This window comes from Diorhabda carinulata, chromosome X (assembly GCF_026250575.1).
Source record: "Diorhabda carinulata isolate Delta chromosome X, icDioCari1.1, whole genome shotgun sequence".
Classification (NCBI taxonomy): Eukaryota; Metazoa; Arthropoda; class Insecta; order Coleoptera; family Chrysomelidae; genus Diorhabda; species Diorhabda carinulata.
This window is the reverse complement of record NC_079472.1, coordinates 20,286,083-20,300,158: the sequence shown is the minus strand read 5'-3', so window position 1 is coordinate 20,300,158 and position 14,076 is coordinate 20,286,083. Positions and strand designations below refer to the sequence as shown.

The following is a 14,076-nucleotide window of genomic DNA, read 5'->3' as shown; positions in this document are numbered from 1 at the left end:
AGGAATCACAAGTCAGAAAATTACCAACTGGAATTTCGAACTCATGAAGTTGCACAACATTTTGGCAAATATTTCATTTTATTGTTCAAATAATATTATTGAAATAATAATTTAAATTGGTTAAATTTTGATTATAATAGCATACGAAGATCTATATCTTGAAAATACCCTCCAGATGTTGTTCAAAAAGCATTCGATAATTGGCTAGCAAGCACATAAGTCGAAAATGAAACCGCTTACAATAACTTTGTGGACTGGAGAATGTAAGCCAAGGAGAATTCTTTTTCTGAAAATACATTGTTGATTCATTTGAAAGACTTATCAAGGGAATTAAAGAAATTAACATTATGATTTTCGTACTCGTAGCTGAGGAGTACCATAATTATTAGAAATTGTGTTGATTTATCAAAATACACGAAACTATAGGCATTTTTTGTAACAAAAATAGAAAAAATTTGATCCAACATAGTCAAGAATCTTAAATCCTCAAAAAATTTAGCAAATTCGATAAAATACACCCAATGAAGAAATAAAATGAAATCACAATGCGAGGAAAACATTTTTTCGGTCACTAAGCACTGAATGAAAATTTCTGGAAAATTATTCAATTAAGGGAATTAAAATTGCTTTTTTCACCTCAATATATAATTCTGGAACAATATTTTCGGATATAGATTCACATTGTCGGCAGTCCACAAAATTTTTCCTGCAGTTTAGATTGTAGTTCAGCTTGTGACCAAAATAAAATCAAATATATTTAATGAACCGTAATAAAATATTCATTTGCATATCCATTCAGCACTCAAAATTGGAACTAAAATTCAAATTGATAAAAGGATTTGATGGTCTTCGATTTGTTGATGAAGGTATGTTTGGGAAAATCTGAGTGTTATTTCTAAAACTTGAATTTCTATGGGAAACCCTGAATTTTGTGACATCGAAATGGAATTTGCGAAAATCACGTGAAATAATAAAAAAAATGTGTTTTTCTACGATTTTCCTTACCAATAATATTAGAACGTTTAAATAGAAAATATTAAGACGGAAAGAAAAAGAAAATATGGGAAAGCAACGGAATTTTGTATACCAAACACGAGAAAATGGTCAATTGAATCCTATTTTCGATTTTTTATATACAGTGTGTTGCAAAAACAACGAGAACCGAAACCAGATTTGATTGGATAATTGTTTTGTATATATTCAATGATTTTTGAACAAATTTATATACGAAATCCTGAATTTGGTCACTTCGAAATGGAATTTTCAAAACTAACATGGATTCACAAGAAAAATTTGTTTTTCTACGATTTTTCTTACGATTTACCTTTTCAATAATCCTTAAACATTTTGAGAAAAATTATAAAGACTAAAATAAAAGAAAACTAAGAGAAAACTGGTATGTTTAGGATATCAATTGAGTGGACATGTTCAATAAAATTTTTTTACCGAATTTGTGCATACAGGGTGAAACTCTAAATTTTGTCATTTCAAAATGGTGAACATCACGTGAAATCACATGAAAAATTTGTTATTCTACGACTTATTTCACCATTTTCCATTTCAATAATTTTTAAGAGTTTTAAGAAAAATTATAAAAAGCCATGATAGTGTATCATAGCCGCAAATAAATTTGTGTTATTATATATTATTAATTTCGGTTATACACGGTGAAACAAAAGTGAGAAAAACGAAATGAAAATTGATTGAACCATAGGTTTTGTATATCTAAAGATTTTAAAAAGAATTTATATGGAAAACCTTGAATCGTGTCACTAAAAATTTAAATTCGTAAAAATAGTAATAAAATTTTGTTTTTCTACAATTTTCGTTCTGAATAATCTTAAAACAAAAATTTTTTAATGGAACTACCCTACAATATAACCAATATTCCTAGAAATTTCACATTCACAGTAGAATTCTACCGAATTTATAGAAAATATGCGAAGATCCGACCATTCACTTATGAGATACCCAAATGGCAAATTTTCAAAACAGCTCGTGTGAATAGATAAATTTAGCACTACAGCAAAAGATACAGCGAAATATTTTCAATTGTCACATTCAGAATTATAAAGAGGCCATTGTTTACGAAGGTATTCTGCGTCTATTTTAGTTAATGTAGGATCAGATCTTTTAATATTAGCCCGCAACGCGGAATGGAAATTCAACGATTTTGCTGTCTCCAGTCCCACCAGAACCTGAACACAACAATGTTGTAGAAGCTTAATAAGTTTCACCATCAACTTCAACTTCGACCTCGGTTAATGTGTTGAAATGCAACGTTCTACCTAAGTTATGTTCAAATATAACTGTTAATTCCAATTCAAAATATAACATAGAATGAATTTATGTAATATATATTTTGAATTTAATTCCCAAACCCCCTTTTGAACACATAACAACAAAGAATCCGTGGAAAAAGTACAGTGTACGACACATATTTCTCCCTCACATGAATCGTGTACGAAGAAACTTGCTCGGAAGATATATGTACTTTTTATACAATATATTAATGATTATTTTCTATTGAGAAATTCTCGGAACTGCCAGTATAAGAAAGTGAATGATAATTCTAGTTCTTTGAGTACGATTATCTTTATTCGGTTTGTATTCCTTAGATTTTTTCTAAATTATATATTTGTTTATATTAAGAAGTGAAAATGATTTCTGTCGGTGTATACTCAATTATACATTTTAGAAACGTGGAAAGTACTAATAAACAAGATTAAATTCAAGTTGATTTTGTTTGGCTATTTCAGTAGAGTATAATTTCTCACGTGTGCAGATAATAGTTTTTTTATGATGGAATAGGTAGAAATTATGAGATTTGATATGATTTAGTAAAAAAGTATTTAAGACAATGCCGATGAATCCAAATGTTATACAAAGAATGGTTCAAAAATTTCATTCTGAACAAATCTTTTCCATAGTACTTTCGATCAAATTAGCTTCAGATTCTTCCTCCGAACATTTAAATGTCACTTTGTTAATTGTTTTAACATGAAACCAGGCGGAAAAACTAAAACGGCAGTGTTGGTATTACGTTAACCTTGAAGCTTTTAACACAGATCTGGCTTAGCTCAACTCAAACTTCAAATTTTCACAATTCATTGGACCAACTTTAAAATATATGCGAATTTGACATTTCTCTCTATTAGTTAACATCTTTGGTCTATATATTGCAAAGGGCAAATAAAAATTCCGCCTATTGGTTCATTCACTCGGTAATTTTACCTGGAAATGTTTTATTCGGATGTTTTGAAAATTCATATTCCGACGAGGTCCTTCCTAACTTTACCAACAAGTATCTTTGTTGCTCGCCCCAATATATTAAAGAAATATTTAATACATTAACAAACACTATTTATGCAGTAACCTTTTTGTGAAATATATAGTTTCAGAGTACGAAAGCTGCAACAGTCTAAGTGATTTTCACGCTACCATTTTGGTCTTTGAATACCTGGACAAATTCGTTAAAATCTCGGTTTTTTTAAGTACATTAGCAGATTTGGTTTTCTTTTATTGTTATATCACAACTAGTGAAACTGTACAAGAATAACGTTTTATCTGTAGCTGTTTTATCAATGATACTTTTTGTATAATACATCAACAAACACTATTTATGCAGTAACCTTTTTGTGAAATATAGTTTCAGAGTACGAAAGCTGCAACAGTCTAAGTGATTTCCACGCCACCATTTTGGTATTTGACTACCAATTTGCCGTATTGATTTTTCCGAGCCTTACAGACAGCGTATACTATACTATTTTTTATAGTTTAAAATCGTGGTAATTGTAAATATTTTCTTGATTTTTAAATGTTCTAAGTAGTTTCTAAAGCAAAAGTGATATTGAGAGAGAAAATTTCTTTAGTATATTTTTAATTGAAATTCTTTGTAGCTTCTCTTTTTTCCCCTTGAAATTTTCGTTAATAAAATTTACATAGCCTCCAATTTCCTCAGATAGGTCCGGGAAAGACAATTAATTCTAAGGTAAAACCAAGTTTGTGTTCGTTACGGGTTAACTTCTATGCAGAACCGAGCTAAGGGTTGAAGTTTTCTTATAATAAAATGTATAAATATGAGGGTAATAAATATGGAAGATGCGTAGACTAAATTTTTTATTGGAATTGCAAGACCTCATCGTACATAAAAAAGTGTACGTATACGTACTTTGGATATTTTTATGACCCAATTTTTCATTATAGACATGTTTCAATTTCATTTTTCGCCATAAGCAAAGTTCTAAAAATAATTTGTGATAACACAAAATTAAAGCGTAATCGAGAAAATGTCAAAAAGTTGAGAAGATTAAAATATTGAAGAAACTGTTTTCTGGACAAGTCGAGCAATTTCTTCAAATCTTCGAACGATCTGGTTTTTTCTAGGAAATTTACAAAATTTTTCGAAAACTGAATATCTTACTGAAAAATTCGAGTAATTTCTACACAATTCGATAGCTTTCAATAACTTTGTATCATGATTTTAATTGCAAATGAATAAATATATAAAATATATATATATGAAACATAGTGGGTTGCTCCATCTATTGAGTAACCATCTGAATAAATTTAAATGTTTCCGGAAGAAAACATTGTAAAAATAGACGTGAGGCAGAAGCTCAAAGTATTGGAGTGGAATTAAATATTAGAAATACGTGGCAATATATCGATAATAAATATATCGACAATATATTTAGTATGATAATGGTGGTTTTGAAGAGTATTGATTGGTTATCTTGTACAATTTTATTCTTGAGCCGTACCCGCAAAAACGTTTAACTGAAAAGTTTGCCCAGATATTTGAAAAATTTGAGATTTCCACGTATCCTTTAGGAATATTTACTTTGCCACCTCGAATCTTTTCAGTAATCGAAAAAATCATTCGGATAGTCTCCGGACTGAAAGGGTGTTATTCAATATTCGAAAATTATAATTTTTAAGTTTTACCTTAAAAGCGTGTTTCTCATTGTTTCAAAACTGTATTTTATTTTTTTGTCTTTCAGTTCAATTTATTATATTAATTTACAATTGGCGCCTCCGCTCAAATAGTGTCATAAATCAAAAAAATAAACTATCCAGTAAAAGCGTTTGAAATTAATTATAACTTGACTAGCTGATGCGGAATTATGCTTTATTTAGGTTAATAAAGTATTCTTTATTAAAGTAACGAATATATTTCAAATTAAAATTCTTGAAAGCTGTCTAGACATTGACATAGATATAAAAATCGCGATGGAAAAATAAGGGTAGATCGTAGAAGGGTCAAAAATTGAGAGTAATATGAATTTTTTATTTTTAGTAACATAAATATTTAACTACGTGTTGAAAACCTGATACACTACTGCCTGTAAGGCTCGGAAACGTTAAACAATGCGGCAATCAGTATTTCATCTACATTTAAATCTGTAACAGTTGTCGGCTCGCTCTATCTACTCATTTTAATATATATATATATATATATATATATATATATATATATATATATATATATATATATATATATATATATATATATATATATATATATATATTCTTAAACTAGGAAAAGGGAAACTTTCTCAACGAATATATATAACAAAAAGTATCATTGATAAAACAGCTATAGATAAAACGTTATTCAGTACAGTTTCACTAGTTGTGATATAACAATAAAAGAAAACCAAATCTGCTAATGTACTTAAAAAAACCGAGATTTTAACGAATTTGTCCAGGTATTCAAAGACCAAAATGGTAGCGTGAAAATCACTTAGACTGTTGCAGCTTTCGTACTCTGAAACTATATATTTCACAAAAAGGTTACTGCATAAATAGTGTTTGTTAATGTATTAAATATTTCTTTAATATATTGGGGCGAGCAACAAAGATACTTGTTGGTAAAGTTAGGAAGGACCTCGTCGGAATATGAATTTTCAAAACATCCGAATAAAACATTTCCAGGTAAAATTACCGAGTGAATGAACCAATAGGCGGAATTTTTATTTGCCCTTTGCAATATATAGACCAAAGATGTTAAATAATAGAGAGAAATGTCAAATTCGCATATATTTTAAAGTTGGTCCAATGAATTGTGAAAATTTGAAGTTTGAGTTGAGCTAAGCCAGATCTGTGTTAAAAGCTTCAAGGTTAACGTAATACCAACACTGCCGTTTTAGTTTTTCCGCCTGGTTTCATGTTAAAACAATTAACAAAGTGACATTTAAGCGTTCGGAGGAAGAATCTAAAGCTAATTTGATCGAAAGTATTATGGGAAAGATTTGTTCAGAATTAAATTTTTGAACCATTCTTTGTATTACATTCGGAATCATCAGCATTGTCTTTAATACTTTTTTACTAAATCATATTAAATCTCATAATTTCTACCTATATTTCATCATAAAAAAACTATTAATTACACACGTGAGAAATTATACTCTACTGAAATAGCCAAACAAAATCAACTTGAATTTAATCTTGTTTATCGGTACTTTCCAAGTTTCTAAAATGAATAATTGAGTACAAACCGACAGAATTCATTTTTAGTTCTTAATATAAACAAATATATAATTTAGAAAAAATCTAAGGAATACAAACCGAATACAGATAATCGTACTCAAAGAACTAGAATTATCATTCAATTTCTTATACCAGGGGTGAAAATTCCGGCAATTTCTCAATAGAAAACAATTATTAATATATTGTATAAAAAGTACATATATCTTCCGAGCAAGTTTCAAGTGAGGGAGGAATATTTAGATTTTTGTATGTGTCATACACTGTACTTTTTCCACGGATACTTTGTTGTTATGTGTTTAAATGGGGGTTTGGGAATTAAATTCAGGAAAGGTCTAAGAAAATAAGAGTTTAATAATTCTATGTAGAAACATAAAAAATTGATTGATTTATGTATATATCGAAAAATAACATTGTTTTCCAAAAATTAACGTTTCAACTTTTCTTCAAGTTGAAACGCCAATTTTTATCTATCTTTTAAAAATTATTAAAAAAACTGATTTTTAAACAGAAGAGACCTAAAATCAAGAACATAAAAAAACGTAAACATATCAAAAGGTCTAAGCAATAAGAAAATGAAGAAATTTGATTCATATATTAACTGTGATTAACCGGTAATATTTTGAACGTCCATCGAAATTTCAAACAGAAGAACATAAGGAAATCAAATACGGGAAAGGTCTAAGAAAATAAGAGTTTAATAATTCTATGTAGAATCATAAGAAATTGATTGATTGATATCGAAAAATATTGTTTTCCAAAAATAAATATTTTCGACGTTTCGACCCTACCAGAAAAAATATTAATAGTCCTATTGGACCTAATAACACGTATTTGTGAAAATATGAAAAGATTCAACATGTCAAATATATATACAAGTATGCGATCTCCATAAACCAATGTTATCAAACTTTGAAGGAAGTATGAAATTACGTTAATATTTAATACTCGTATATTCTGACATTAATTTCCGTTTTACTGATTTTACGGTAAAAAAGTAATCAATGTAATTCTAATTAAATGTAACGCGTTGAAATTCGATCCAATATTATACGATTTCACTATGATGTCATGACCATATACTTAATAATATCATCTTACTTATAATATTCCAGATTAACTGCGAATCGAATCCCAGAGTGATCATTCCTGGACTGAACAAGTATTTATACGTTAAAATCAATGGTTTCATTATGCGTCATTCAACTCGCAAAGGTAACTCGACTATCAAAACTCTCATCACTGGCCAGAAATGTGAGCACGCGAACAGAATAGTAGTAAGTAAATATTCTCTATAAATGATGGTGTCCTGTGGATCTCCTCATTTTCACAATAGAGTTAAATAACTCGATATACAAGCTTTAGTTGCAACAGATAACTTTGGTAATACCATTCGTATAGTTAGAAGTTAGAAGTTGTCGACACTGTCAATTCAAGCACTTCAAATACTACCATACCCTACCATACGTGGTGACCAACGATATCTGAATGAAATAAATAAGTTTGAAGCACAGTAATTTGGATTTTATCATTACCATAATTTGCCGTCACATTCCAGACTGGCTGTGATTGATTATTTGGCGTATCCGTCAAATTTAGTTTTTTGTTCTTTTCGAAACTTAAAATAATCTATGAGTTCATCGACGCCATAAAAAGTAAATCGATTGAGGTACTGAAGGCCATTTCAGTCGAGGTTTATAAGTAAATGAAAAATTGGATTAAGAGTTTGGTTGTAGAAGAATTTAAGTACCTAGGATTTGAACAGCTACAATAAAATAGAAGAAGAAATACAGATGAGGTTAAATGCAGCCAGTAGATATTTTTGGAGCCTATCGAAATTACTTAACAGTAAATATACACAGTCATAATACAGCCAGTTTTATTGTATGGAGCTGAGGTGTGGACACTAACAAAACACATCCAGAATAAGTTAATAACAATTGAAAATAAAATATTAAGGAGGATATATGGGCCAGTTTTCGAAGGAGGAGTATGGAGAATACTGAAAAACAGGGACTGGTACAGACGACCAGATATTGTAGCTATAATAAGAAGTAGAAGAATTAGGCCAAGTAACAAGAAAAGATGAAGAAACAACAATAAGTGTGGAGATATTAACCAGAAGGAAGGCGACCACTGGGAAGACCAAGAGCAAGATGGAATAACCAAATGGGTGAAGACGTGAGGATCGAACATTAAGGGGGCAAATTGTTGGCGAGGCCAAAAATCAACTTGGATTTGAGTGGCCAGATTAGTAGTTGTAGTAATAGTAAGCATGTAGAGAGCCTACTATAATTTTATTATTAGAATACATAAAAATATTTATTTTGGTGAGTTCGGCTCAAATTTCAACGAACTCTGAATACAATCAAAGATATTATTTAAAGAGGAAATAGATCGGCGTCAAATTATAAATCAAACAAATTACAAAGTTTCCTTTTGTGCGTTAATTTGAGTTAACTGCAAGTACAAATTAAATATGTGGAAAAACTAATTTATTTACAGGTTCATACTGCTGTCTATTCGGCGTTAATATGTCCTTCTTCTTCAACGTACCGACAGCATATCGTAGAAGTATTCTCTGAAGGATGGAATTTGAAAAAAGCACACGAAGCTATCGACGGGATGTCACTAGATAAAATAGAAATAGATCGTTTAGGTACGGAATTATCAAAAACGGTTGTTGTTGAATTTTATGGTAGAGAAGAAGCGGAATATTATGTTAATTGGTTGGAACTTTCTAGGCGGTGAGTTTTATGTCGTTTTATAGATGAAATATGAACATTTTCCCATTTCAGTTGACCTATCGTTAATATTTATATTCTATAACAACAATAGAAAATATTTTTGCTTTTTTGAATCATGATAGGAATAGAAATCTTTAAATCAACAGGAATGAATGAGATTAAGACAAAATCCAAGCAAATATAGACGTAGATGGGAGGTAATGAAATATTGATTTAAAAATTCATTTTTTTCTAATAAATAATAGTTAAATAAATATACTTAGAAAATACAAAACTGTTGCATCGTTTAGGCCAAAGTCCCGTTAAATTGGAGCAAACGCGATTACAAGTGCTGGAAGAGGAGAATTGAGAAGATCATAAGAACCAAGCGCCGTGCTAATTACTTTAAATTGAGTATCTAGTGAAGTGATGCTGTCATAGAGAAACTAACTAGAATTTGGCACTTTTAAAGTAAATTTATAGTAATAAAAACGAAAAAAATATTAATTATATTGAATATATCAAAACTGTCAAATTTTTTTTGAGAGAAAGGGCCTTCAACCTGACTTTAATGTTATAGTTCGAGCAAAATCCTATACCAACTGCAAAAGAGAAAACAAAACGGATTTAGATGGCCATTGCAATATATGAATTGTCGTTAACAAATAAAATTTTTTGAATCAATGGAAGGGGATGTCAAACTATTATACTCTACTTAATCTATGAAATAGGAAATTGAATATGTGAATAAACTAAATTTTTTAAAGGAAACATAATTATGAATACAGATAAATACCACACATTTCAGAAGATTCACTTTTACCGACTAGATTAATAGAAGCGCAGAATTTATAACATAATGGAAGAGGATGTCAATCATCTTGAAAAACTTTGATATTTCAATTATGGAACTGATAGTTCTGGTCACTCACCAATAGAAACTTTGTGACATGAGATGAAAAAATCCTGCTAAAATAATACTTGATCTTGAACAAATATACATATTCGAAATTCGTTACATCCAAAGCTTGGTTAATACCATGCTGAAAAGAATTTTTGCTATAATAAAAACCACGTTATAGAATGATAAACTTTAAAATTGATTACTGTATAAATCCAGCTATTAAATTCTCCTTCATTTCACAAATAAAGCTTCCAAAGTTTTTTTCGTTTTGTTTTGTGATCAAACGATGTCAAACATATTTACAAATTCTCATACACTATTGATAACCTTCAAAGGCAAATTCTTTGAATATGAATAGGAGGACCAATTGAAATAGGAGGGCTCCTCAATGTGAAGAATTATAAGCTTGACTAATAGCTTCTATTCGGAAACTTCTTTTCCTTGTCATAAAATGTTTTTGAAAGCAATATTTATTGGTAAATGTTTGCAAGAAACACAATCAAATAATCCACAACTTTTATACTGAACTTTTTCATTCGATAGACTGTTCGACACTATTACTTAATAATCGTTTTTTTCCAGAAGAGATGTTCCTCCTAATGGTTTAGGACTCTTCATGATGCGTCCAGATGATTGTCAATATCGTTGTCCAGAATTAGATGCTTGTATCAATGCAAGCGTATGGTGTGATGGTGTTGAAGATTGCCCTTCAGGAATAGACGAAGCTATAACACACTGCTCTATATTATTGCAACTACCTCCACTTTATCTCTTCTTCGGAGCTTTGGGAGTAATCCTTTCCAGGTAGAAAATTTTAAAGTTTTACTCTCATTATTTGTTATATAGGCTTCAGTACAGGCACCAACGGACAATCATATGATTAATACATATTCCTAATGACCTTTGATCTCTATCTTACTGGAACTAATGGGCATTGAGATAATCATATCAATAAAAGTTGTATCGGCTGGTAAAAATTTAATTGTATAATATTTTTTTCAGTTTTTTGACTGGTGTAATTCTTTGGAAAACATGTCGTCGAAGACCAAGATCAATCCTTCAAACGCGACTAAAAAGCTTGTCTTCCGACACTGCCATCATCGACGATAGAGATATAATTTGCTGACACAGCGATAATTCTGTAAGATACGTAGAAATTGACAGAGTAACTACTGTCTGACGCACGAATTTCTACGTTTCTCACAGAATTGTGATTAGCAAATTTTTTATAAATTTTAGTAACAATGTCAGTAAATAAGTTGATAGTGTCTTGGTATTTTTTTAAAAAGATCATATTGATCTTATTTTAGTTGCTCGCGAATGACGGATAAGAGTCGCCATAAGAATTCCGTTTGGGTTTTTTTAACGATATTGAGGTATTTTTCGGTTTTTATTCGTCAAAATCTAACCAAATATGAAACGCTCTCTGCGTCAGAAAAGTCCTAGTTTTGAGCCAGATTTGAAAATGTGCTTATTTGTTGGCGCTTCTTTTATATGAATAATTTTTTTGATTTAACTCTTTCTACGTCTTGATCCAATTTATTGCCATGTTTACTTTGACATCTATTTCCACAGATTATGTTCAAATTCCAATGTTGATTTCACTAATTTTCACATCAAAATTTTTATGATGCGCGACCTTGTATTAACTGACTATTGCAGGTTCTCTTTTTCTACAGTCTTCTAAGAGACTATTTTCGATCTTCTTTTTTCTCCTTCTGTCAATAGTCATTCATTTATTATATTTTATTTATAATATTGTATTTTCTTATGGAGACAAAGAAAAACGTGGTTGGAAATATATAAATTTGATAAGAAGAAATTGATCGAAATAGAATTACATTGAAATTCATATTTTTTTGAGTTTGCAGAATAGTTTATTGAAATACAAGTAACAAAAGACTTTTAATTCCAGCAAGAGCACAGAAGGAACGAATGCTGGAATGGCCCCTGTTACGAGTGTTTTATACTATTTTCTCCGTATCGGATTCTATTGAAATTATTCATTTATAGAAAAGTTTTGAAAAATATACATTACGGATAGTACACCGTAACGTAGGGGGTCGGTTGATAGCACTGATTCATGTTCAACAGTGGAAGTACTATTTGATTTAAAATTTTGTCTAAGTCAGTCAAGATTAGGTATTTCCAAAAAAATTTCAAATTCATATTTCGTGACTACATTTACTTTGTCTAAAAACTTCATATGATTTATTGTAAATAGTATTGAAATAACCTCACCTGTCAGCCGTCAAAATTAAACTTATTCAGGGGCACCAATCCTCTATAAAAAGTTACTCAAAATCATTTAAGAATGTTGTTCATTACACGAGCATGCGTGCGAGAATAACGTATCGAAACAGAGAAATATTTTACTGTATTATCATTATTTGACATAGAGCATAATAAAGTTCAAACCATTCGATGCAAAACAAAATAAAAGAAAACCCCTTTTTCTCTTCTGTGTGGCAGTCAATTTTCCAAAATAAAAATGAGATAACGCCAGTACCCAAAATCCATTGATTCACCACAGAAGACGAATAATTCATCCAACAATTAGCCGTTGTAACTAGATCTGATACTAGAATTGGAAATTGCATAATAAAGTTGAAATTACGAGAACTTATATAATCACCTGAACTGCTATGTTTGCAGGTGATCAAAACACATTAAGTGCTGCGTTGCCTTGCTTAATAATGTCAAACATCGTTTAGGAATTGGAGAAGATGTACGTTTAGAACCAAGTTTTTTCATTTAACATTTAAAAATACTAAGACACGATATAGTTCAACGAATACTGATTCTTTTATATTTTTTAGTCCTGGACCAATAACTAATTTTAAGGGAGTTTTTTAGAGTTGTGATTATAAATTTTAGGGTCACTTGTTAGACAATTATCAAATTTAGAGCTTTTTAATCTAGATTAGTACTTATATTATAATAATACTTACCACCTCTTTCAACATGTTTTTCACGGTTTGTTACTAGATAGTTCGATTTTATAAATTAAAAAAATTGAGGTATACATTCTTCAGAATATCCGTTGTTAAAGGCTAACAAAAATATTTATTTATTATTTATTTATTGACACTAACCTACAACATAAGGACCAATTAAAAGGTGGGAAAGACATACATAAAAGTTACCAATTAAACTATTAAAGTGTACAAATAAACGATGGTACATTTAGATGAAATGCAAATAATATACAAATAAAAAGACGAAAAAAGTAAAGTGAAAGTTTTCGTTTTCATGATTCATTCGGTATAAAGTTGAGAATTTGAGAACATTGGCTCTAGCAACGGGAAAGTAGAATAGAAGGAGACCAGGTGGCCACTCAAGGAGTATGTATTCTTAAAAGACCTAGCAGTTCTCGTCAATTTTATTCGTAAAATCGTTGTATCAGTGTGTTATGAGGTATTCTTTGTGATAGATAAATATTGTCAGACAGGAACCACATATATTCGACATACTTTCAGTGAATATTATTCAATTTTCTGATATCAGTTTGGTAGCTTGAGTCCCATATAAGAGAGTCCTACGGTAAACTGCCTAGAACTTCTCAGTACGAAACTGAGGATTCTAAAGACTCCACTTAGGATAATTTTAGTATGTTTAGAAAATTTTAATTTACAATGAAATGTAACACCAATATCTTTGAATGCTGCAGACATTTCAAGCACAATATTAGGAATGCGATAATTAAAATGAAGGGGGTTAAGTTTTCTAGTGAGAGATAAAGTGACAAATTGTATCTGTATCAGATTGAACTAAGTAGCAATCCTCAATGTTCGATATAGAATGATATAGCTTCAGATCATCTATATATAGGAGAACAGAGTTTTATCCCAAGACAATGTCATTTATAAATATTAAAAATAGTAACGGCCCAAGTACTGAACCCTGGGGCACACCAGAAGATTCGAAGATGCGTTAATTTTTATGGAGTTGAACATA

The 14,076-nt window shown here is 30.1% G+C and overlaps 1 protein-coding gene across 1 annotated transcript in view; it reads left to right on the top strand.

The window, feature by feature from the left end:
* Nucleotides 1–13,830, top strand: part of LOC130901829 (uncharacterized) — a 109,790-nt gene extending 95,960 nt beyond the window's left edge. Inside the window, exons 11-14 of the mRNA XM_057813451.1 lie at nt 7,605–7,766; nt 8,995–9,236; nt 10,702–10,923; nt 11,122–13,830. Of these exons, the coding sequence (XP_057669434.1) occupies nt 7,605–7,766; nt 8,995–9,236; nt 10,702–10,923; nt 11,122–11,245 (750 nt within the window). The 3' untranslated portion in view covers nt 11,246–13,830. The remainder of the gene's footprint in view (nt 1–7,604; nt 7,767–8,994; nt 9,237–10,701; nt 10,924–11,121) is intronic.
* Nucleotides 13,831–14,076: the final 246 nt, after the last annotated feature.